The sequence below is a fragment of the Helianthus annuus genome, chromosome 17 (assembly GCF_002127325.2).
Source record: "Helianthus annuus cultivar XRQ/B chromosome 17, HanXRQr2.0-SUNRISE, whole genome shotgun sequence".
NCBI lineage: Eukaryota > Viridiplantae > Streptophyta > Magnoliopsida > Asterales > Asteraceae > Helianthus > Helianthus annuus.
The window spans coordinates 28096990-28122927 of NC_035449.2; the positions used below are offsets into that span (position 1 = coordinate 28096990).

The 25938-nt window shown below is 37.6% G+C and overlaps 4 protein-coding genes and 1 long non-coding RNA gene across 5 annotated transcripts; 3 read left to right on the forward strand and 2 right to left on the reverse strand.

Moving 5' to 3' along the window:
- The first annotated feature begins 1034 nt into the window (after positions 1-1034).
- LOC110920728 (FT-interacting protein 7) lies at positions 1035-4265 on the forward strand. The gene has a single exon (XM_022164928.2). It carries the CDS (start codon positions 1150-1152, stop codon positions 4156-4158), a length of 3009 nt encoding a protein of 1002 aa, XP_022020620.1. The 5' UTR covers positions 1035-1149; the 3' UTR covers positions 4159-4265.
- Positions 4266-4304: 39 nt separating this feature from the next.
- On the reverse strand, positions 4305-7607 carry LOC110920729 (alkaline/neutral invertase A, mitochondrial). Its single transcript, XM_022164929.2, has 6 exons — positions 6864-7607; positions 6319-6478; positions 6016-6227; positions 5449-5942; positions 5015-5063; positions 4305-4923 (listed from the first exon to the last, which is right to left on the reverse strand). Exons 1-6 carry the CDS (start codon positions 7467-7469, stop codon positions 4597-4599), a joined length of 1848 nt encoding a protein of 615 aa, XP_022020621.1. The 5' UTR covers positions 7470-7607; the 3' UTR covers positions 4305-4596.
- Positions 7608-14854: 7247 nt separating this feature from the next.
- On the forward strand, positions 14855-15636 carry LOC110923949. The gene is made up of 2 exons (XM_035986182.1): positions 14855-15548; positions 15608-15636. The coding sequence occupies exons 1-2, from the start codon at positions 14855-14857 to the stop codon at positions 15634-15636; spliced, it is 723 nt and encodes a 240-aa protein (XP_035842075.1).
- A 635-nt stretch (positions 15637-16271) lies between these two features.
- LOC118489151 lies at positions 16272-17270 on the reverse strand. Its single transcript, XR_004886510.1, has 2 exons — positions 17069-17270; positions 16272-16453 (listed from the first exon to the last, which is right to left on the reverse strand). It is a non-coding gene; the product is annotated as an uncharacterized LOC118489151 (long non-coding RNA).
- An 8395-nt stretch (positions 17271-25665) lies between these two features.
- On the forward strand, positions 25666-25938 carry LOC110923950 (auxin-responsive protein SAUR21). Its single transcript, XM_022168003.1, has one exon. The coding sequence runs from the start codon at positions 25666-25668 to the stop codon at positions 25936-25938; it is 273 nt and encodes a 90-aa protein (XP_022023695.1).

Genomic DNA, 25938 nt, shown 5'->3' on the forward strand with positions numbered 1-25938 from the left:
TTATTAAAAATTAGGATAATTAGCAATTATAAAAAATGAATATAGTCAAATTCTATTTCAAGTAACTTTATTTAAAAATAAGTTAAATATAATTTAAATTTAAAATTACTTGGAAGAATTTAATCAAAAGTTATATATAAAATTTAAATTTTAAACCACTAACATGTCTAGATACATTGAACCCACTAAAAAAGACAATCCAATTAAGGTTATTAACTCCAAATCGTTCACTTCCATATTATCATCCAAATCAAATTTTGAATTTAAAATCAAGTTATTATATATCCTCTAAATAAGGAAATAATAATTAACAACAATAATTTTGTAACAAATAGATGGACAGTATCGAACCATTACCATGATCTGAAATTCAATTGTCAAACACTAAGGATCAAACCATTAAACTCCAAGAACACATATGATATTCAACCAATTTTCAAACAAAACAATAGAAAGGTGGAGCAAAGATTCGACAACATAATGAAATAAAAAAAACAACGAAACACTTTTAAATTTCCACAAATTTATCTAGCCTAACAACAAATTACAAACACAACAATCATAATCCGATGATCAATCACAATATTAAATCCTTAAGCTAAAAAACAACATTAACACGAAAAATCAATTATCACGAAAGTATTTATTTTTTTGGGTATCCAACTATTCCATTTCCAAACGTAAGGCTTCGTCTCCTGTTTTGCGTCAAGCATATATTTTTTCATCGATGCTACCGTAAATACCCCGTATCGTCTCATCAATTTCCAACGATCCTTTAAAATGTATATTTTCTATTTAAAATATTTTCTATTTAAAAGCTTTGTATGTTATTGGATACCATTAAGAACATACAATTTTGGTCCACGGATCAAAATGCAAAATGCATGGACTTTGAAAATATTATTATGATAATTAGATTAACACAAGAATCAAATCAAAGCATAACGGTCACATTTCCAGTCATTTTCACATGACCCCTTGTACTTTATTACTTTGTAGTTTTCTTCTCTCCACCCTTCTTAAACCCTTCACACCTTTTCCCTCTCCTTCACAGTCCCTCCCCATCTCCATCTTCCTCAACCACTCCATTTCCAATTCACCAATTTATTCATTTTTTAATTCCATTCAATTCACTGAAACTTTGCAAAAATGAGTAATCGAAAGCTAATGGTGGAGATATGTAACGCCAAGAACCTGATGCCTAAAGACGGTCAAGGAACAGCGAGTGCATACGTAATCGTTGATTTCGACGGCCAGCGGAGGCGAACGAAGACGATTTCCAGAGATCTGAACCCTCAGTGGGATGAAAAGATCGAGTTTCTGGTTCATGACGTTGCGTCAATGGCAACGGAGATTCTAGAACTCAATGTTTATAACGATAATAAAAAAACCGGTAAACGAAGCACGTTTCTCGGAAAAGTTAAAATAACCGGTAGCACTTTTCCACAGTCCGGTTCAGAGGCATTGGTTTATTATCCGTTGGAGAAGAGAAGTGTTTTCTCGCAGATTAAAGGCGAAATCGGGATCAAAATTTGTTATGTAGATGAAGAACCACCGGCTGATCCAGCGGCGGAGGAGAAGAAGCCGGAGGCGGCTGAAACTCCAACAGCGGAAACAGAGGAAAAGCCGCCGGAGGAGAAAAAACCAGAGGAAGAAACAAAAGCTGAAGAGAAACCGGCGGAAGAAGAAAAAAAAGAGGAGAAAACAACAGAGGATCAGAAGAAAGAAGATGCTCCAGCGCCAGCTCCGGCGGCAGAGGCAGCGGCTCCGGCGACTCCACCACCGCCGCCTCCGGTGGAGAATGCTGCTATAGCTCAGTCACCGAAACCGAAGCAGGTGGATGAGAGTCTTCAATTGGCTAGAAAACATTCAAATCTGGATCCTGATGTGGTTTCGCTATCGAATCATCACCGTGGAAGCAGCGCATTCGATTTAGTCGATCGGATGCCGTTTCTGTATGTTCGGGTTGTGAAGGCGAAAAGGGAAGACAAGGAAACCGACGATTCGACAATTTACTACGCAAAACTGGCGATCGGAACACATAGTATCACCACCAAAGAGCAATCTGCAACCAAACCTTGGGATCAAGTATTCGCATTCGACAAAGAAGGTTTAAATTCGACATCTCTAGAAGTTTCGGTTTTCGACAGAAAGAAAAAGGTTACAGAAGACAACAAAGAGGAAGTTACAGAAGCTTGTTTAGGAACGGTGTCGTTTGAGTTAACTGAAGTGCCTAAAAGAGTGCCTCCGGATAGTCCGTTAGCTCCACAATGGTACACACTCGAAAACTCACCGGAGAATTCACCGGTGACAGATGTCATGTTAGCCGTCTGGTTAGGTACGCAGGCGGATGAGACGTTTCAGGAGGCGTGGCAATCGGATTCCGGTGGGTTGATTCCGGAGACCCGAGCCAAAGTTTATTTGTCTCCGAAGCTGTGGTATTTGAGGTTAACGGTTATACAAACCCAAGACTTGCAGCTAGGTTCGGGACCCGAGCCTAGAGTGAAAAACCCGGAGTTGTTTGTTAAGGGTCAGCTCGGGCCGCAGCTGTTTAAAACGAACCGGACAACGGTTGGGTCGTCTAGTACTAGTTCTAATCCTACGTGGAATGAGGATTTGGTTTTTGTTGCGGCTGAACCGTTTGAGCCGTTTTTGGTGATTAGTGTTGAAGATGCATCTAACGGTCAGACTGTTGGGCATGCTAAGGTGCAGGTTGCTAGCATAGACAAGCGGACAGACGATCGGTCAACGCTTGGGTCAAGGTGGTTTAATTTGGTTGGCGATGAGAGTCGTCCCTACGCAGGTAGAATTCATGTTGGAGTTTGTTTGGAGGGTGGGTATCACGTGCTTGATGAGGCGGCTCACGTGACCAGCGACGTCCGCCCCACCGCGAAGCAGCTGTCTAAACCGGCAATCGGGGTGCTTGAAGTCGGCATACGTGGGGCCACTAATTTACTGCCAGTGAAAACGAAGGATGGGACACGTGGCACGACCGATTCCTACGTGGTGGCTAAGTACGGGCCGAAATGGGTTCGGACACGAACGATACTTGATCGGTTTAATCCACGGTGGAACGAGCAGTACACGTGGGATGTGTATGATCCGTGCACGGTGCTCACTATTGGTGTGTTCGATAACGGGAGGTACAGGATCGGGGAAGATGATAAGCCTAGTAAAGATGTTCGACTCGGGAAGCTTAGGATACGACTCTCGACGCTAGACACGAATCGGGTGTACATGGGTTCGTATTCACTAATCGTGTTGCTACCAAACGGAGCCAAGAAAATGGGAGAGATTGAGATCGCGGTGAGGTTCTCTTGTTCATCATGGATTAGTCTACTCCAAGCTTACTCGACCCCGATGCTACCGCGGATGCATTATGTGCATCCTTTGGGCCCGATACAACAAGATATGTTGAGACATAATGCTATGAAGATTGTGACTGCAAGGTTGGGTCGATCGGAGCCAGCATTGGGTCAAGAAGTGGTTCAGTTTATGTTGGATTCGGATACTCACACTTGGAGCATGAGGAGAAGCAAGTCGAACTGGTTTCGGATAATTAACGGCTTGTCAAAAGCAGCCACTTTGGCAAGATGGCTCGATTCGATTTGCACCTGGGCTCACCCACCAACGACGGTCTTGGTTCATGTGCTCCTCCTGGCTATTGTCTTGTGCCCACATTTAATCCTACCGACAATCTGCTTATACGCCTTCTTGATTGTAGCATTGAGATACCGTTACCGAATGCAGGCCCCGGTTACAATGGATCCAAGGCTCTCCCAAGTTGATTCTGTAGGACCTGATGAGCTTGATGAAGAATTCGACGGGTTTCCAAGTTCAAGAACACCAGACCAAGTCCGTATCCGGTATGACCGACTACGAGCCCTAGCGGGCCGGGCTCAGACACTGCTCGGTGACGTGGCAGCTCAGGGAGAGAGGCTAGAGGCGTTATGCAACTGGAGAGACCCGAGAGCAACCGGAATATTTGTGGTGATTTGTCTGTTGGCGTCGCTAGTGTTCTACATTGTGCCGTTTAAGGCGTTTCTCCTAGGGTGGGGATTCTTCTACATGCGCCACCCCCGTTTCCGTGGCGACATGCCATCACTGCCGGTCAACTTTTTCAGGCGACTCCCACCGCTCTCAGATCAGATCCTATGAACCATGGTTATTTTGATTTAAATGTTTTGATTGTTTGTTTTAGTAGCACCTTCAGTGCACTTCTGTTGGATAAAGTGGGATTCTTAATTTATTTTTTCTTTCTGTAACCATGTTATTGGATCCAAATTAAAAAAAAAAAAAAAATAGATGACTCAGAAATTTTTAATTAACAGTAACTTACAGAGCAACAAGTACAATCGTAAACCAAATCGTGTACCAAACAAGTTAGTCGCATGTGGTTCATATTATGATTCATATTACTCGATCAACTTGATCGAACAACAAAACAATATTGCGTATAAATAATCTCAGACCCCCTCCAGAAAAAAAGAGAGTAAAAGAACAGCCGTATTTTGATTTTCTTTATACTGCTGCTATCTGTAACTTCCTGCAGTTTTGATATGGTATATTTACTGTACACAACTACCGCTGAAATCATCACACGAGAATCTGCGATTTGGCAGCCCCACGACGACATAGCTTCCTGCCAGTTTTGCTCAAACCACAAACACATATTTCTAGAAGATCGTAGTCTTCTTCCCAAAATAAAAGCGACGCTTTTTCAGGGTTTTCCAAGAGCATTTTGGATGTCAAAAATCCAGCAATTGTCCATGTTTGGTAAAGTCTAGATTGTTTCCCTATGAATCTCCCGCTTCTAGTGTCGTAATATTCAGGCCAGTGATCAGCATGTAGTCGAGTTTCGGCAACTTCGACTGCCTTTCTTGCTAATTCTGTTCTTCCCATCTTGATGCAAGCTAATGTAAACTAAAATTACACAAGTGACAAGGCACAAAAAAACATCAACTTTTTGATCAAAAATCACTTGCAAAAAACAAAAACAATGTGAAAAATTTACCTGCCATAGAAGGGTTGGCCATGAACCACCATTGTGATAAGACCATGGTCTGTAACAAACGGAAAACTTGTCATGGTTTAATAGAACATAAATCGATTAGAGGTGACGAGGTCAAAACGGGTTCAAGTTGAAACAAGTCATTTCGGTAGCACTCTCTTGTCTAACTTTTGAATTTCTCATGAGTGGTTAATTTGTTCATAATTATGACTACAATAACATGAAACTTTGAATAACAATGAACTTAGAGGTTGCGTTCTTCTTTTCAACGTAGACTTTGACCAACTTTCAACCCAAGTGATGTGTTTCCCCTTTAGCTATTTGACCCGTTTGGATATAACACAATTCAATTTGACCCATTTATAAGTAATAGGTCATTAGATCAATATAGCCCTTTACACACACTAGTTTACAGAACATAAGAAAAAGAAACTTACGTGTTCTTCGGGTCACTACCAGTGATTATGCGCCACTCTTCTAACTCCAAAGCAGGGTAGACGATCTTAAGAGGCATATGGCCCACAAGATCATCCCATTTAGATTCTATCAGATTTAACATTGAATTGCTTTGTTTCGGAGTGCTCAAAGAAGAAACAATCGACCATACATTACCGAGCGTAAAAAACCTGAAATCCATATGTGCGGGCTGAAGATTTCCAATCATATAACCTCCTCCTTCCGGAATCCAATCCATTAACCAATGAGGAATCTGTTCTGGGTAAATGTTGAATTTGTTTGTTGCCTCTGTTGAATACTCTTCGGTTTTATATCGATAAATTTCGTTAATTTTCTTCATATCAATCCAATAATATTCCCTGATATGAAAAGATAACGCACTAAGTCTATTGTTGATTGTCCTCACTAAATTCTTGGAGCCTTCGTCGAATGCAAGCATCTCACGAGCACACCTTAAAGCCGAGTAAAATAACGACTGCAAATTGAAATATAGATAAGTCAAAATTGAAAAGTCAACCGTTAAAAAAATTAGTCAAAAAAGAACTCACTTGGATTTCCAAAGGGTGGCCATGGATACCCATTCTTCTATCAATCATACACGAGCCATCGGTGACTAAAAGAGAAGGGAACATATCGAACCCATCAGATAAGCACAAGTTTAAAATAAGTTTAATGCCCGTTTGAACATCGACCCTTTCTTGCATTGCGAAATCACCAGTGATCTTGGTATAAGCTCTCAACATGATAATCCACCATAATCCTGCATTGAAATCAATATGCAAACAAATGAACAAAAGCTACAAGAATCATAATCATCAGCATACTTCATGAGTGAAAAAAATTGACTTTACCAGAGTCAACTGGTGCAACACGGCCTATAGCCGATTCTCCAAAATCTGGGTCTAAAACCTCTTCTACTTTTGTATCATCAAGGGGCACGGTTCTTATTTTGAAACTTGCAGGCATTAGCCCCTGTCCTGGACTGTAGCAGTCAACGGTTTTCTCCCAACTCTTCAAAAACAACAAAGGAACATCAATTAAATCAAAAAATCGTTATATGATTTCGACAATTTCACAAAGGGCTTTCCTGAACATACCCCCTCCAGTTTTGACGTACCCCTTTCAAGTTGTTAAATCACTAATATTCCCCCGTTTCACACTAAAAACAAAAAAAGATCCCTTAATTTGACGTTTTCAAGGGGGTACAATAAACTTATAGGGGCGGGGTACGTTTAGCCAAACCCATTCATAAATGTGACAATTAGATCTCAACTATTTTCTTAACTTAATTAGTGATCATAATCCAATCCCGAAACCGATAAGGCAATAACATACATAACTTCACCCTAAAAGTAAATCAAAACTCAATCTTGATACCAATGATTAACAACATTACCTGCAACTGCAAAGTATGCAGAAGAAAATTCCTAACAATCTCCCCTTCCCCCTTCAACAAAAACGCCAAAGCCGACGGCACAAAATCTCGAATAAAAACTTGATCATAATTCAACGGCATCTTATCTCCGGGATCATTCGCCGCCAGAGTCCCCACAGGACTCCCACAGTAAGTCACCACCGCCTCCCTCAACAACCGCCACGCCTCTTTCTCCGCCACTGTTTCCACCCTACCAACACCCTCCTCACAAGATTCAATTTTTTCACTTCCTACAATACCCTTTAACCTTAATTCTTCCCCTACAGTTTTACCCAAATCACCACCACCTTGTACGTATATACTTTCGAAATTCTTTTCATTCACACGGGACTCTAAAGTCGTTGAATAATCGGCAACGTAATTGGGTTTGTTGTAACTATAGTATGTGACCGGAAAACTTCTAAATCGGCCCCAATTTTGACAGGGTTTATGGGTTTGATTGATTGCACATCGAAGACCTAAAATTCGAGACGCAGAGATGTGGAGATTGCGATTTTGATTTGGATTTGGGGATTTGGTGAAACCCAATACGGTTCTTTGAATTAAGAGTCTGAAACCAAACTTCATGTTGTAAATCTTGACGGGGTTCGTGAGAAAGATGATTTTTGAGAGAAACAGAGATGGAGAAATTGCAAGTAGGCAGGCGATTGGTTTACGTCTTGAGGGAAGAGAAAGCAGTCTTTGGGATCTTTTCTATTTTGGGATGGGGAAATTATTTATCTATACAGTTTTTTTTTTTTTTTTCTTTTTCTAAATATGCATACTTTTGACAATATAATATTATATAATATAAAAATTTGGTATGTGTAATAATATATGAAAGGGATCGAATAAGAAAGACAATTTCAAAATCACTTGTTGAAAGTGCAAAAACAGGTATACAAATAGGGTTAACGAGAAAACTCATTTTATTGAGTATATTCGTGTTAAATATTGATTATGATTGATTAGTATTAACAATGATATTATTAGTTGTGGATAAAAGGTGAAAAAAATGTTGTTACTTAGTCATATAAACACACTTGAAACATTCACCTTTCACGCCACTTAGGTGTGCTGTGGAGTGAAAAGTAGGCGATTGGCTTACGTCTTAGGGGAAAAGAATACCGTCTTTTGGGAATTTTTACACTTTCGGAGGATGGGGAAAATCAATTATCTATACAATAGAAAAAGGTATATACTTTTGACGATATAATAAAAGAGATGGTATGGAGTAATGATATGAAAGGGATCGAATAAGAACCATAGAATAAGTGTGTTAAGACAATTTCAAAATCACTTGTTGAAAGTTAAAATGTTTGCTCAATTGTTCTTTGGTTTGAGCAAGGGGTCTAACCTTGGAAAACAAACTTCTTTATTAATTTCTTCAAACAAGTTATAAGTTGGTGAATTTGGGTGATCAAATTTGGCAAGTGACTTAAGTTGGTTAAGTTTTTTAATTATGTTATAACTATATTTAATAATGTCTTGGACATACACCAAGTGAGGCTTAGTCTATATAAACAACGTTAGGGTTTGACAATCTAGTAGAGAGAAAAACCGAAACTGAGTTATGATTTAAGAGTTTGTAATAAGTTTTTGGAGCAATATTTTCTTATTAATATATTGAAGGGTTACTGTTGATGTTCTTGTGTTTGCGAGTTATGGCTATTGAATTGAAATATGTTGTTGAACAAGTAGAGAAAAGCATGGTTTGGGAAGGTGGGGACAAGTATGAATGGAAGCTCTCACAGTAGTGGCGGATCAAGCCTAAAACTTTTAGGGTATTCAATTTTTTTTTTTTTTTGGATCAGGGTTATCCTTTGTATAAAAAAGAACAAAAAATTACAGGACGTAGACGGAGTTGAAGGGTAGCCCATGCTACCGCTGCTTGTACACTACCTCCGCCCCTGTCCCACAATATGGGAATTTAATATACTTTTTCATTGGATTATGAATTAAGAACCTGTGACTTTGTTGCCTTTGGATAACAATGAATGTATGAGGTGTGCTAGGAAAGTGTATTGAAGACACTACTTCCCCTTACCTTACCTCCTTGTTAATCTTCCTGGTTTTTAAGAAGTAAGATCTAAAGCATTAAGTGAATAACCGAACTCATATATTAGTTAGTGGACAAAGGCATGTGAGAAAGAACAAATACAAGCGAGAAATCAAACGTGGCGCGGACCATCTAAACACCATAACCACTATCACATGAAGATGAAGATAGCAATGATATGAAATGCATATGGAACTAAATAAAGCGATAACAAATAGGGTGACAATGATCTTGAAAGAAAGAAAGATCATGTTTCGAGGTGTGCTACTTTTTGGCTGGATAATTGATGTGCACGTATAAAAAGGAAAATGTGAAGAGATAATTAGTTAAGTGAAAATGGAAGGATATTATCATACGTTTTTAATCCGTAGGTCAAGGATTTCTAAAAAGGATGGTATAGTTATGATACAAAAGAACAGAATACGCTTGATTGTTCGGTAGAATAAAATACGGGCTCAATTGTCAATTGTCGTAAGTAGAAATCGGTATAATAGGCACATTAGTCCATGCAGCTAGTGCCAAGGACTTGGCTAGCAGCGTAATTGTGTAAGGGAGTGAGTTGTCCGATTCATATCTATCTTAGTGGTGGTGCAATCTCTTTTCTCCTTTCATTGAATCACAATGTACGTGGACTACAACCGTAAGAAAGTCGTGAGAGTCTTTGAGCCGTAGCTTCCAGATCATCCTATCCTGGCGCTCAAGTCACTACCTATAAAAAGTATGTATAGGAGAGAGAGAGAGTTAGAAAAGGAGAAAAACATCACTGGTGAGTAAGTCCATTTTATAAGAGTATGTTCTGTTGGGCTATATAACCTAATGGACAAAATATGTTGGATTGACTCCAATACGAGGTCACCTCTAGAGACTCAAAGGTGATCCATCGTTTTGTCATATTAGTCAAAAAAAAAGCCTCCATTTTGTTTCGATGGACCACTAAGCATTTGAACCACAAGCTAATGTCATAAAGCCACCTCTTCACGTGTATTCCATCATAATTAATTTTTGATATCTTTGTGGTACGTGTCAAACTTACAACCCCACCTTATAAAAAGATCGTAATACTTTTTGTCAAAGGTCATGTATACACTTTGTGTCTTTTGTTTTTCCGTTCCTCGTCATTGACATTTTCTCAATGAGTAAGGGGAGTGGGGGTAGGGACTTTCGTTCCCGTGATAAAAAAAGTATCACGCGTGATACATTGATGGAAGCCACCACCGTCACTGTTTGTTCATCACTCGTGCATTTCATCACTTGTGGAGAATATCACGCGTGAAAAATGGAATATTGTGAGGGGGTGTGAGGGTTTATTTTTTGGTGTTGTGAGTGATGCACATTGCCACTAAAAAGGTTAAGTGATGGAAAAATGGTTGATGACATGGCGGAACTTGATTGGGTGTTGTGAGTGATGAGTGATGACCACCCCCACCCCCTAATAGGAAAAAAAGGTCGATGTTATTTAGAGGAACGAGCTTTGAAATAATTGGCTTTGAGTACGATTCCTTATCAAGCTAAGTGAGTTGGGCTAAGCCAACATTAATTCAAACTCCAACTTATAACAATATGAGTCAAGTTGGCTTGGCTCATAGTCTTACTCAGCATGGCTCGATAAGTTTGCTTTCTTTTTAACTTTTATGATGATTTTGTATATTTTTATACTAGTCTCAAATGATAAGTTAAAAACAATGTTCAATTTTACAAGTGTCAAATATAATAAGTTAAAAACAATGTACAATAGGGGAACGGGGCGCCCCGTTGTCGGCCAACCATCACGCGTTGATTGGCGTGGCACACCACTGCCGGTGGATGTTATCACGCGTGGTGAAAGATAAGCGTGATGATGAGCATGCGTGTTTGTGTGGTGAGTTGTTTTTCAATGGAGATGAGTGTGTGGTGAGTGATCCACTAAAATCAATCACTAGTGATAGAATAAAACTTGATGACATGGCGGATACAATTATACACGTCTCAATTAAAATAGTATCAAACTACAAATAAACAAGGAAAATTAAGTATGAAAATTTATTCGGGTTGAAACCCAATGAGCGAACCACCATTAACTCGAACTCGCTCAAATAAGCTCGAGCTGGATTACGAGCAAGTTCCAAGCCACGGGTTATTCAAAGAACCATGACTGATTGTTTGCACATATGACATATGGATCCAGATTGCAAGTTAGTCCAAGTGAAAGTTGTGTGTACCGTACACTACCGTCCACCTTGATTTTTATATAGGAAAAAAGTTGGATTATGTTTGGAATTTAGTTTCTTCATCAAGGTTGCCACTAAGTACACAGTTTTATTGTCGATGTTGTACTAAAACTATGCTGAGATTGTCTGAATAAAAAATTCTTTAGATAACACATATAATACTACAATTATTCATAATCATTGTCTACTCCGTTTGAAAGCAACTGCAGAACCAATAGATGTTGTCCTTGGAAGGACAAAAGGTGCAAGATTCTCAATCCCTTGGATCATATGCCGATACAGATCGCCCTTGTACGATTTGTATAGAGTTTGACGACTTGATGTACTTGAACTTCCTTGAAATTTCCGCCTTTTGGAATTGTCTGTTAATTAGAGAACTATTTATACCAACGTCGGGTTTATATGAACCCTCAACTCCTTGAGGTTCCCTTCAAAGTCCTAGCTTCTGCCCTCACATAGTTCCGAATTAGCGGTTTATATTCATTGATTATGGGCTTACAAAAATTTCCCAAAATAATCTATACTAAGTTGGCTATAGGGAGATACTCTTCATCTTCAGGAGTAATCGATGTACCCAAAGGTCATTTCTCCGTATATGTTGGCGAAAACATGAAGAGATTTATAATCCCGTTATCATATCTTAAACATCCTTTGTTTCAAACCTTGCTAAACATGGCAGAAGAGGAGTTCGGGTATGCTCATCCAATGGGAGGCCTCACGTTCCCATGCAAAGAAGAGACTTTCGTTGAACTCATTGACACTATTGTTGGGCTAAATTAACCTTGTTCCCATAACTGACCTACGGCAATTGAAGTTAGAAATGCAAGGATGACGCGACAATTGGCGGAGCAATTGAAGTTAGAGATGCAAGGATGACGCGACAATTGACGGAACAATTGACGGAGCATTAAGGCATATTAACATCTAATATGTAACAAATGAAATAGATAGATTTAGTATACATGAAGCGGTCCTGGTTAATGTGTTTTTGACATTCACTTACTCATATTAATCACATTAATATGCTTAAATCATTCGCTAGCAAAAATAATTAAAACATTTCATATCTAATACAAGTGAATAAATCAATTATCACTACAAGAAAATCTCCTATAGAGTTTTCATGACATAATTATCCAATATGTTGGAGGAAAGTGTGTGTGGATCGAGTTTCAGAACACTATGACGAATATGAGAGTCATGATTCTGAAAGTGAGGGTGATGCTTTTGAGTCAAGGCAACAAAATAACGAAATAAATGGCGGAGACCCTTTTGCGTTAGCTAAGATTACTGAGGGATTGGGGAAAGAAACTGAGTTTGTTGAAGGTGTTAAAGAATCAGCAAAAGATATTTAACATGGGGAGTTTATCATGGAGAATGAGAGTGAAAACGTTATCAAATCCTTCGGGTTTTAATGGTGTAATCGTTCATGATTTTGTTGGTGGTTTGGGTATAGGAAGCTTGCCGAGCCTATAAATCGTGGTCTTCTATACAAATGGAGGTGGAGGTATGTCAATAGCCCGAATACTTTGTGGGTTCGCGTGTTAAATAATATTTTATAGGGTAAAGCTAGACAAAATGGGAATGTTTAATGGGTTTAAAGGAAAAGGGGTTGTGGTTGGATGATACTCCATTCTGTTTGTGTTTTTCGAGATTGTTAAATTTGGAAGTTCAAAAGGATGCTTTGTTAATTGATCAAATAAATTCTTCGGGATTCATTTGGGAGTGGTGACATGGGCCTAGGGGTGGCGTAGAGGCACAACAACTAGCGGAGCCATTAAGCGTTTTGGATGTTTTCTTTTGAGTCATTTAGAAGACAAATGGGAGTGGAATCTGGCTTGTGATGAAGAATATTATGTTGTAGGCGTTAGAAGATGTATTAACCGTCTTGCTCTTCAGGATGGTTTGCTTGCTATGAGGTAGAATAGATTGGTGCCATGGAAAGTGAACATTCATGTGTGGTGTGTGTTGATGGATCATGTTATGTTTCTACTAGATACATTCTGAGTATAAAAGGAGGTTGATATTTCGTCTAAGGGATGGCAATGGGCACACTTTTTATTAAATTAGTATTTAGTTATCGTATTGGCTTTAAACTAAACGGTTGAACTTAAAAAAATGGTTTCAAATTTGTTTTGGGCCAAAACAGTTTTGGCCCCGACCCTAATCGATTTGGATGGGTTCAGGGGTTTCTCCGATGAAACCAATTGGATGGGTTCAGGGGTTTCTCCGATGAAACCAACTCTTAATCCAAGCCGGTTTGGGCCAAGGCTGTTTAAGCCCACATAAAAGAATCGGGTCAGGTTTTAAACCTGACCAATTTGGGCCCAAACGAAGATTTGTACACCATTGCTCGCTTCCCTCCATTCTTGCATTGACCACCGATCCAAAAGCCTAAACATCCCCAACCTGCGTCTTTTTTCTCCTTCAATTCTTTTCTTTTCTTGATGACCCAGCCCAAAATACAACTAAGCCCACATTTAATTAAACCCAATATGTTTACTTTGCTGATAATAGTTTACAATTGAGCCCATCATGCATTTAACTAGTTAGTAGCTTAGTTACCAATAAATTTGATTTGCTTTTTATTTTCTTATTATATGACCCAACCTGACTTGACCCGAACCGAACCAAACTGGTTAATTTTATTTTATTTTGTAATAGACAACCGAGCAAAAAATTCCGACTCAGACTGGTTAATTTTATTTTTTTGTAATAGACAACCGAGCAAAAAACTCCGACTCCGTGAAAAAGAATTACGGTCCACCACTGATCCCTCATTTTATTTCTACCAGTTTACCTGAAATCGTGATTACACTTCTGCAATATCTCGTTGGCGTTTTTAAACTAACCCTAAATGCCTGTAAATTTAACCGGACTACATTAATCATTAATTCGAATCTACCCTAAACACAATCATCAATACCACACAGAAAACAAAACTCAAAATTTATGATGATTGTTTATTACTAGGATTTCAGAAATAAACTTAAGAATTAAAAAACGAAATAAGAATATAAACCTCGTAATCTTCAAGTTTCCAATTTTAATCTTTTAAGTTGCAACTTGAAATTGTAAATGTAGAAACGTCTTATAAAGAGCGAGCGAGAAAGGGGGAGTGTTAGATAATATATTGTTAGATATTTTAGTGTAATCGGGGATTGACTTGGTGATCAAAGCGAATAATAATACACATCAAGCAAATTAGGAGGAGTGGGAGTGCACGCTTGTTTGAGTTATTATTATTATTATTCGAAGTGTACGGGGCGGAGCCCGTACTCTACGGGGTTCCAAGGGGGCAGCGCCCCTGGGAGCAGGGTCCAAGGGGCGGCAGCCCCTGGCGGGGTCCAAGGGGCAGAGCCCCTGGCTGGGGTCGCAAATTTTATTTTCTGAATTTTGCCACATTTTCGAAATGTTTGAAACAAAGGCAGTTAAATGGCAGTTTTGTCCTAAAATAGAGTTAACTGCCATTGGGCAGTTACACCCCAAAAACCCAATTTCGTATTCAGTTTTTTATCACAATTTTTTGGTTCATCAATTTACACAAACAACATACACTAGTTCAATTTCTCGAAATCAGAGTTGTATCCGATTGAATTATTCGGGTGAACCACCGAAATAATTTGATCTGAGAGTGATTACACGCCTCTCTGATCATCCGGAAATCCGAAAATTCCCCAACAAAGATCAAATTAGTTTCTGTGAAGATGGCAAGCGGATCGATGAAGGATATGACAATCAAGGAGAACAAACCGGAGAAGTTCGAAGGGGTGGACTTTCGAAGATGGCAGAAGAAGATGCATTTTCTTCTGACTTCGTTGAAGGTTGTGCACGTGTTGACTACTCCAATCCCGGATATACAAGAGGAGGGAAATCTGGAGCAAATCAGGAAGAGGTCGAAGTGGGAGAATGACAATTATATATGTCTTGGCCACATCCTGAACGGTATGTTTGATCCCTTATTTGATGTTTATCAAAATGTTGAAACTGCAAAGTTACTGTGGGACACGTTGGAAGCCAAATACATGGCAGAAGATTCTTCTAGTAAGAAGTTTCTTGTCAGTAATTTCAATAATTACAGAATGGTTGATGAACGGCCTGTGATGGAACAATATCATGAATTGCTACGAATTCCGGGGCAGTTTGCCCAACATGATATGAAGATGGATGAATCCATCTCTGTTTCGAGTATCATTGACAAGTTACCTCCTTCCTGGAGAGATGTTAAACATAATCTGAAACATCAGAAAGGAGAGTTAACTTTGGTTGAACTTGGAAGCCACTTCAGAATTGAAGAAGGCTTGAGAGCACAGGAAAATGTGTTGGTCAACGATAATAAGAAACAGACTGGATCAAGTTCTGTGAACATGGTTGAAACGGGTGAATCGTCCAAAGGAAACAGTAAGTTCAAAGGGAAACGCAAGTTTCAAGGAAATAACAATTCGGGTTCAAACAAAAAGCTGAATTACCCTTGCTGGAAATGTGGTAAGGTTGGTCACTTTAAGAAGGACTGTAAGATGATGAAGAAAAACAAGAAGTCTGGTTCAAAGGACAAGCAAGAGGCTGGTTCTAGCGGGTCCAAGGACCCGGGCAAGCAAGGTCAGAATTTAGTACAATTTAATAATTCGGTTCAGAATTATGTGTCACTAATTTCTGAGGCATTTTATGTGCAGGATGATGACATTGCTTGGTGGGTTGATTCGGGTGCAACAAGTCATGTATGCAAGGATCTTCGTTGGTTTACAGACTTTCAACCAATCGAAGACGGGTCTATCATAAAGATGGGGAACGTTGCAACTGAACCAATCAAGGTAATAGGAACTGTGAATCTTGTTTTTACTTCTGGAAAATGTTTACTTTTGAACAATATTTTGTATGTTCCCGGAATTCGAAAGAATCTGTTAAGTGGCATTGTGTTGAATAATTGTGGGTACAAACAAGTATTGGAAAGTGACAAGTATATCTTGTCAAGACATGGTACCTTTGTTGGTTTCGGTTATCTATGTAATGGTATGTTTATGTTGAATGTTGATGTCTCGTTCATGAATGAATCTGTTTGTGTTGCTGTAAAGCCCCAAACTTGGGAACCCAACTCGTTGGTAGTACGATAAGCAAACATAGTTCTAGACCAAAATGTCATCAATACGCAGCGGAAAAATTTAAATAAAGTACGAACAAACGTCAAAGTACTAAAACGACTAGAGTGTGTTAAATGTTCAAAACACGGGAAATGCCAAATCATTAAAAGATGCCGGGTAACCGCTGCCAATACCAAAGAGCCGCCAACATTCAAACCTTCTTCTTACCTGAAATACATGCTAAAAACATCAACTACGCTGAGTGAGTTCTATAGTAATTAACTTGGGGATTTATCCCAAACAAAAAAAAAATAGTTTTGTAAACCTCGTTGTAAAACAAGGCTTTCAAACATTCAACACCAACAAATCATCACCAACATCGAAACATCAGTAGACCTCATTAAAACGTCTTTGAACTCATCATTCGACTTCATTGAAAATTATCATTAAAATCTCTTTTAAGAAAATAAATAAAGATTGTGTGCTTAACATTATTTGCCCATACGAGCTTCGTCACCCTCAATTTTGCCCTCGTCAGGGCCGTCTCCCACATAATTACCCCGAAGGGTTTCGTCTCCCACATAATTACCCTGAAGGGTTTCGTCTCCCACATCATGGTTTGTCGTATCACAAAGACAACGACAAACAAAAAAAATATAACATAAACACACAACAATCTAAAAAAAATACATCTTTACACACGTAAGCACATAATCGTCCGTCAATTATTAAATATATAATATATATGCAATTGTACCATCTTTAGCAATCAAAACAGTCAAGCATGTACCTCAACCCAAAATGCTTAAAAAGAACACACAAAAATTGGGCGATAGAACTCACCTTAATAAAGTGCTTTTATCTCAAGAAACGAACGAACTGTAAGAACGACCAACCTTAGAACGAGCCCAAGAACCTACATAAGAGCATGTGGTTGACTTGAGCTACTTAATCGACTTGAAGCTTGGCTAAAAAAATTAGTCGGGTTTTACGCCACAACAACCCAATCGAGTCCCACCCAAATGGGTTTGTATGCATACATTTTCTCTTCTCAATCATTGTCAGGTTTCTAGACTTAAAAATATATATAAAGACCTTTATAATATAGCATGGATCATGCATGAGTGTGATCATAACATCAGCAAACAATGCATGTATGTTATCCTTTTCTTTCTATCTTTTTTTATGTACTCATGAATCCAAAGTCAAATCATGTTCAAATTATTTATGGCATCACAAACCCCAATCAACACCTTCAACATCACTGTCATCTTAATCGACCAACCCTATCCACCCATGTACTGCATTACATTATAATTCCCATGCAGCCCTCAAATAAACTTGTACCTGAAAGGCGAGTGAGTTCCTCAACCGGACTTCTTGAACGCGTTAGAACAAAGCTCTCAACTCCCTAATAGACAAATATCACAACCTATTAAGATTGCTAACGAGTTCAGGTTTGTTTCATTGTATCGGAACCCGCGAACGATCAACACCGAATGATTATCACTAAATCGTTGATCATGGTTGCAGTCAAAACAACCCTAACAAATTTAAGCACACGTCGCGGGTCGCCGTACCCGTGAAACGAAACCACTAAACTCTTTACACATAACCAAATCATGAGCCGAAAATCTTACCTGGTGAGATCGGAGATGTGTAGTCGGTGAACCGAGACTTACGTGTACACCACAACGAGCCTAATCAAGATGAACTTAGGTTAATCACCATCCCCAATTCAAACTAAACCAAGAAACTAAGTTTTGGCGTAGACATACCTAGGATCTATTGGCGTTCGTCCTTCCGTTTCATGTGCGGTTGTAGGGTTTTCAATAGGTTGATGATGAGTATGAGTAGTTTTGCGTAGATGCAGTTTTAAAAGAAGGTTTACACCCACAATTTTGCACTTTGATCCTTTAAATTTGTCCCATGTGCACTTGTTCCATACCACTTTCATAAATTACCCCATGCACCTCATAGTTGTTTGACATCCACATCTTTATGAATACATCATATACACACTGTACACGTAAGTAAGGGTTTGGGGCGTTATAGTTGCTTTAACTAGTAATGTTAATGATGTACCTTCAACTAGTAATGCAAACTGCATAGCTTCAACTAGTAGTAGAAACAACTTGACTGAATCGGAATTATGGCATGCTAGACTAGGACATGTACATTATAAAAGAGTTAAAGAAATGTCTAAAATGAGCTTAATTCCGCCTATTAACATAAACAATGATAAATGCCATGTTTGCAAGTTGAATAAGATAACCAAAAAGCCTTTCATGCAACATGTTTGTAGGGAAACTAAAGTGTTAGATTTGATACATAGTGATCTATGTGATTTTCATGTTACACCATCTCTAGGTAATAAAAAAATGTAGTAACATTTATAGATGATGCTACTAGATTTTGTTACGTTTATTTGTTGCATGCGAAGGATGAAGCTCTTGAAAAGTTTAAGATTTATAAACAAGAAGTAGAGCTTCATCGGAGTGGGTTGATCAAAACCCTACATACGGACAGAGGTGGTGAGTACTTTGATCCGGTGTATTTCCAATCTACTGGAATAATACACCATACCACAGCTCCCTACACACCGGAACAAAATGGTGTGGCAGAAAGGAAAAATAGGACATTAAAGGAAATGGTTAATACCATGTTGTCCTATTCGGGCCTAAGTGAAGGCTTTTGGGGGTGAGGCTATGTTGACAGCATGCTATTTGCTAAATAGGGTTCCAAATAAAAAGAACAAGAACACCCCTTTTGAGATTTGGTAAAAGAACCACATGAGCTGCATAAGCTGAGAGTTTGGGGTTGTAGAGCCATGGTGAGGCTCACTGATCCTAAAATAAGGAAGATAGAGGAAAGAGGTATAGACTGCATTTTCATTGGGTATGCGGAGCATTCATTTGCTCACAGGTTCTATGTTATAGAACCAAATGACTACGTGTCAGTGCATACGGTTATTGAGGCAAGAACTGCAGAGTATCATGAGAATAGATTCTCTTCAATGCCTAGGCCTAGAGACATGGTTCCAAGCTCTAGTAACTCTCACGTGGTTGATCAAGTGATTGATACTCCACCGGAACTTAGGAGGAGTGGTAGAGCAAGAAAAGCTAAATCATTTGGTGATGATTTTCAGCTATATTTGGTTGAAGCGCCCCTGGGAGCAGGGTCCAAGGGGCGGCAGCCCCTGGCTGGGGTCGAAAATTTTATTTTCTGAATTTTGCCACATTTTTGAAATGTTTGAAACAATGGCAGTTAAGTGGCAGTTTTGTCCTAAAATAGAGTTAACTGCCATTGGGCAGTTACACCCCAAAAACCCAATTTCGTATTCAGTTTTTTATCACAATTTTCTGGTTCATCAATTTACACAAATAACATACACTAGTTCAATTTCTCGAAATCAGAGTTGTATCCGATTGAATTATTCGGGTGAACCACCGAAATAATTTGATCTGGGAGTGATTCCACGCCTCTCTGATCATCCGGCAATCCGAAAATTCCCCAACATATATGGTTTATTATATGTAATTATTCTCATGTTGTATTTACAGTATTCTTTAGGTACTCAACTGAAAATATCTTTAGAATAATGTGATACACGGACGCCTTCCATGGTTGAGGTGTCACTCCATGAACGCTTGAGGGTGATATTTTGATAAAATGAGTTGGTCAACTAATTTCCCCAAAAATAGAATGTCTTCTGTGACACATTCATAATATATTACTATATGTCGTCCTGAAAGGCAAATAAACATTAATGTCTTATATGTCATTCTTGCATTACCAACAAGTACACATTTTTGTATTGGGATCTAGTTTCCTCGTCTAGGTTGCGAATAATTACACTTTTTGTCAGTGTTGTAGTAAAGCTAGGTTGAGTTTGTCTTTTTCTGAAATAGCAGAATATCTATCTATATGTTAACTATATCTTTAGAATAACTAGTAATAACACCCGTGCGTGTTGCGGCACGTGTATATTGCAAAAATCGAATAGATTAAATCAAGCTTTATGCGATGCGTTAATCATATGAAAACGCATGTTTCGACGTATTTGATTGAACTCAGTGTAACCTATATAAGCATTGCGATTGAATAAAAAAGGCAAAGTAAATCAAATTTATACCGTATAATCATAACATATTATATGTGACCCGATTCATACATAGAACGTAACATGTATAAAAGAAAAACTGGCATATTTTAAGAAAAAAAAAGAAACCACAATTTGACTTTAATCGATTCAAAACAAAAGTTTACAAAAAGTACATAGAATAAGCACGAAAACGTATTATATTTGATCTAACTCGTTTCCTAAAAAAAGTTTTTGTCAAAACATATACCAATTCGAATTTATATGAAAACGTATTATATTTGATCTGACTCGTTTTCTAAAAAAGTTTATGTCAAAATGTATATTAATTCGAATTTATATCGACACTTCATAAAAAAATATGCATATAAAACGGTTTATTTTGAACAAAAACATATATGTTTGACCTTACTGTTTCCAGAAAAAAAATTTACGACATGTAAATAAAAGTATGCATGTAAAAAAAATATTTTTAAAGTAAATGAAAATAGGGGTAAAGAAAAGAAATCAATAATCAATGATTGAATATAATTAAAAGTAATGGGTGTTGGCATGTTTATATAATAGAATAATGGATCGATATCGATTGTATTTTCTCATATCTTTGCAGCACACAATGGTGAAATTCTGATATTTTAATTAAGTAGTCAAATATTCGTTAGCATTATCAATGTTTGATTATTATATATGTTAAAAGCACTACTCAAAGAATATGGGAATTTTCTTGAAGACTTTTATTTTTCGTTAAAAAAGGTTGTAGTTAATTGTTGGTTTATTAGATAAGTTTATCTAGTTAGTTTATATTATTATTATTTAAATATTGTTTGAGTAGGGTTAAGATTAGAATGGTTCTAGTATAAATAGATGGCTAGGGTAATTGTAATTTGTGTGCTTTTATTGGTACATAATCAAAGTGTCCAACTAGTTTGTTCATATCACGTTTGTATGTTTGATCAAGGGTCTGATTTTCTAATACACCGAGAACCCAAAACATTGTAACACTAGTACACTAACTTGATTCTTCATAGGAAAGACGTTGGTTGGTGTTGGAATCTTGTTTATTCGTCTTGGTTGCCAATAAGTACACATTTTTGTGGATGTTGTAGTATACCTAGATTTAGCTTAGCTAAGATAACAAAAGATCCATCTAGTTACTAATTATATCTTAGAGTAATATGTGATTCGGATAGATTCATAATATATCCATATGTCCTCCAAAACATATCTAGTACTTCTAACAGACAAGCTAATTGTGCCTTGATTCATATACATCCTTGAGAATGTTTTCCAACCTTTATCCTCTTTCAAGAAACAAACGGCTTTAAATAGTGCAGCGATTGATCATCTCTAAACCCAATCAAGAGAGTAGTGCTTCCATCATTATTTATCCACTACATTATGTTAACTTAGCCATCTAGTTAAAAGATGGTTAATTGAACATTTCATCATATGACAACCAAGAAATATGGTTAATTGAACATTTCATCATATGACAACCAAGAAATCATAACACTGTTTTAATTTGACCCCCAAATCAATACAGCATATATGCATGCTTCTTATATAATATATAATTTTACTAGCACATATAATACCACTAATTACTAAGATAAATTTGAGTTAAATATATGTTATAATATTAGTTTAGTAACGTATATATATATTTTTATAATCCCAATTGGTCATAAGGAATATTCAAAGATAACATATATGGTATTGCAATTTATTCGATTCCTAAATTTCTTTGGGATGACCAAAGGTGTAGGATTCTTGAATCCTTGGATCATGTGGCCGTATAGATGCTTGACGATATGGAATAGGATATATTATAGAGCTTCACGACTTGATGTACTTGAATTTCCTTGAAATTTCCGTCTTGTGGAATTGTCTGTTAATTAGAGAACTATTTATACCAATGTTGGGTTTAAATGACTCCTCAACTCCTCGATCTCGTTGTTAATTTTCACTAATTAATTATGGACCTACACAAATTTTCAAGAATCATGTATAAGCACGCTATAGGGAGACACATATCATCTTCGGTAGTTATTGATGTACCTAAAGGTCATTTCTGCGTATATGTGGGTGAACACAGAATGAAGAGATTTACAGTCCCGTTATCATATCTTAAACATCCTTTGTTTCAAACCTTATTGAACTTGGCAGAAGAGGAGTTTGGTTATACTCATCCAACGGGAGGCCTCACGTTTCCATGCAAAGAAGAGACTTTTATGGAAATCATTGACAATATACGGTTAGAAGTAGTGTGTTAACTGAAAATCAGTTAGGAACATTTTGTTTATTTTATATACCTTTTCACGTTAATGCCTGGGCCTATTAACAATTAATATATGAGTTCAAGTGTAAATGAAGAATACTCATTTGTTCAAGTTTCAAGTGCGATAATATCTCTTTTCTTTTGAATTACTGATTTTGCTAATATCAATAATGTGAAATTACATTACTGGAACCTCTAATATCAAGATTACTATATGAAATCCTCTTGCTAGGGTGAATTAAACAATAAAGATTGATGCTAGGGTGAATTAAACTATAAAGATTGATATTACTTTTCTTAAATTATATATTGGTAACGATTATGTTAGAAATAAACCTTAGTTACACGTGGAATTAATGTCCTAATAAGCGGGTGATACTAATAATTTGAGTATTTATAACGTTCAAATATACGGCCAACGAGTACTATACAAGCTTCGTCACCTAGGTAAACCCATTGGCGAAGGCCACCCCAAGCCCAGCGAATATAGACAACGCTTATGACCCAGTCCACCCATTATTTCAGAGGAAACCCACTGCCCTAAGGCCCACTATGGTAAAACCCCTGGCCCGCCTGGAGCAAATTGCACCAAGTAGGACTCGAACGCATGACCTCTACATCAGATGGTCATGGGATAACCAAAGAAATGTATAATAAAAAAATTAAGTTTCCATCGCTGGAACCAGTAAATCGACAAATCAGGCACACGTACACTAGTTAACTGCGGGGGTGGTAAATCTAGTTCGAGCTATGATAAATTGTAAGCAGTCTTACTTGTTGAGGACCAGATACATTTGTTTTGCTTTTCTTAATCATCTAGGGTACAAGTTCTAAATATTACGAGTACCATATCTTAACTTTAGGAGTTGTTTGTTTACCTTTTAATGGTTCCATTAAGAGGCAAGTCTCTGAATCGGTCAGAGGGCGCTTGGTTCACCGGCCAAAACACCACCTTTTAAAACATGATTTGCCTTTGTGCATCTATCCGTTATTTAAAGACATATATCTTGATAGCTATATTCGTTGACCCTTCAGCCATTATTCAGCGGACACCACATGGACCAGCAAGCAGCTTGACTTTTCATACGGTTCTTTACCCATAACGAGCTAAGGGTTGCAATTGGTAGACTAAATAATGCGAGACGTAGCTTGGAGAGAAAGTGAGAAAGGGGGACGATGTGTGGAGAGTCAGCTTGTAGATTTCTTAGAATGTGCACATTTTCATTCACCCTTCATGTGTAGCCTTCTTTCAATTTACATTGATATTTTTCATTTTTATTTTGTAAGTTTTGGTTTTATACTTTATTTGAATTATGTTATTTGTTATGATTTGGAACATGATTTATCTTTTCTTATAACTTATGTTATTTGTTTTACGTTTGAATTTTGAAGTTTGAACTTATTACGATTTTTGTCCTCCGGTTTCAAGACCGGTTAAACCAATAAAAGGGCAGTTAAGTACACATTTATTTTACGATTTAGACATTATCTAAGTGAAAGTGTTGTGTATAAAGTGGACTTCCTTTATTTTACATAGAAGTTGGTTTGTAATGGATCTTGTTTCTTCATCTAGGTTGCCTACAAGTACATATTTTTCATTTTTATTGATGTTGTAGTAAAAAAGGATGAGTCTGTATTAATTAAACTCCATCAAATTATCAACTATACCTAGAGAATATTTGTGATTTGTATATTGAGGGATCATAATAGATTAGTAGTGTATGCCAACGAGCCTTTTGTACCCGATCAACGCCAACTTGTCTTGTTTTCAAATTTTCCCAAATTTCTTTTGCAGTCTTGCAACTTGCAATACGACATCTTCTGGTATTGCTTGAAATAGATAAGTAATTGCCGACTTATCTTTCTTAACAACCATGTATTCTCTGTCGGTTCAATCGTTTCCCAAAGTCCATTCGCTTACAAAACCGTTTTGATGTGAATTGCCCAAACCATATAGTTTGTTGGTTTCAAGATCGGACATTGGAATTGGGAAAGAGAACTTCCTTCCTTTTGAATTACTATCCGTGGAGTTGGTCCGGTTGTTCCTAACATAATTTCTGACCAGACAATCTTCAACTTTCAATAAACTTTACTTTCCTTGGTTTAACTAAACCTTTAATCCTTAATCCACGATTTCCCGAAACGCGTACTAACCAAACAATCTAATTCGCACAAAACACCGGAATCAAAACCTTAGATTCCTAACCCCTGGTTCGATAAACTTGAACCGAAAATAAAACTGAACTTGCGAATTGAAGAGAATAATAAAACCTGGTTGCGAAAACCTTGTGATTCGATGCGCCTACAGCCTGATACTCTGATACCAATTGTTGCCCAAAATGATCTTTGATCTCTCGAACGTAAATGATAAAACTAAACTTTCATATAACTGAATTCGAATACAATGAGTGAATTTACAATGAATGAATCTATCCATATTTATAGTGTTCAAAGGGCGCGAGTGTAAAGACGTGTCCTTTCACGAACGGATGCGTCTCTTGAATCTTGTGGCTGTGAATAAACATGAAGAGATGTGTCTATTGAATCCAAAAGTCGCGTGTTTCTTTGCTTCCTGGTGTCGCCGAAAGCAGGCATGTCCCTTTGGACATGTGATTAGGATAGGAGAAGTAGTTTCAAACTTCCGTCTTGTCACAACTAGTCCCCGAACTTTATAACTACCTCTAGAACTACTTTATATTAAATACTAATCAACCCTTGTACTTGGATGTGAAGGATTAGAGATTTCAGAATATTCAGAGATAACATATGTGGTATTGAAATTATTCGATTCCTAAATTTCTTTGGGAGGACCGAAGGTGTAGGATTCTTGAATCCTTGGATCATATGGCCGTATAGATGCTTGACGATATGAAATAGGAAATATTATAGAGCTTGACGACTTGATGTACTTGAATTTTCTTGAAATTTCTCTCTTGCGGAATTATCTGTTAATTAGAGAACTATTTATACCAATGTTGGGTTTAAATGAATCCTCCACCCCTCGATCTCGTGGTTAATTTTCACTAATTAATTATGGACCTACACAAATTTTCAAGAATCATGTATACTAAGCTCGCTATAGGGAGATACATATCATCTTCGGTAGTTATTGATGTACCCAAAGGTCATTTCTGTGTATATGTGGGTGAAAACAGAATGAAGAGATTTACAGTCCCGTTATCATATCTTAAACATCCTTTGTTTCAAACCTTGTTGAACATGGCAGAAGAGGAGTTTGGTTATACTCATCCAAGGGGAGGCCTCACGTTTCCATGCAAAGAAAAGACTTTTATTGAAATCATTGACAATATACGGTTAGAAGGAGTGTGTTAA

What these genes read in the sequence shown, in the direction of transcription:
- LOC110920728 (XM_022164928.2), top strand. Translation starts at nt 1,150, where the DNA reads ATGAGTAATCGAAAGCTAATGGTGGAGATATGTAACGCCAAGAACCTG.
- LOC110920729 (XM_022164929.2), bottom strand. Translation starts at nt 7,469, where the DNA reads ATGAAGTTTGGTTTCAGACTCTTAATTCAAAGAACCGTATTGGGTTTC. An exon ending in GGTAGTGACCCGAAGAACAC is followed by an intron (nt 5,064 to 5,448) that starts GTAAGTTTCTTT and finishes CGTTTGTTACAG; the next exon opens with ACCATGGTCTTATCACAATG. An exon ending in GGCCAACCCTTCTATGGCAG is followed by an intron (nt 4,924 to 5,014) that starts GTAAATTTTTCA and finishes GTGTAATTTTAG; the next exon opens with TTTACATTAGCTTGCATCAA.
- LOC110923949 (XM_035986182.1), top strand. Translation starts at nt 14,855, where the DNA reads ATGGCAAGCGGATCGATGAAGGATATGACAATCAAGGAGAACAAACCG. An exon ending in TGAATCGTCCAAAGGAAACA is followed by an intron (nt 15,549 to 15,607) that starts GTAAGTTCAAAG and finishes TCAAACAAAAAG; the next exon opens with CTGAATTACCCTTGCTGGAA.
- LOC110923950 (XM_022168003.1), top strand. Translation starts at nt 25,666, where the DNA reads ATGTATACTAAGCTCGCTATAGGGAGATACATATCATCTTCGGTAGTT.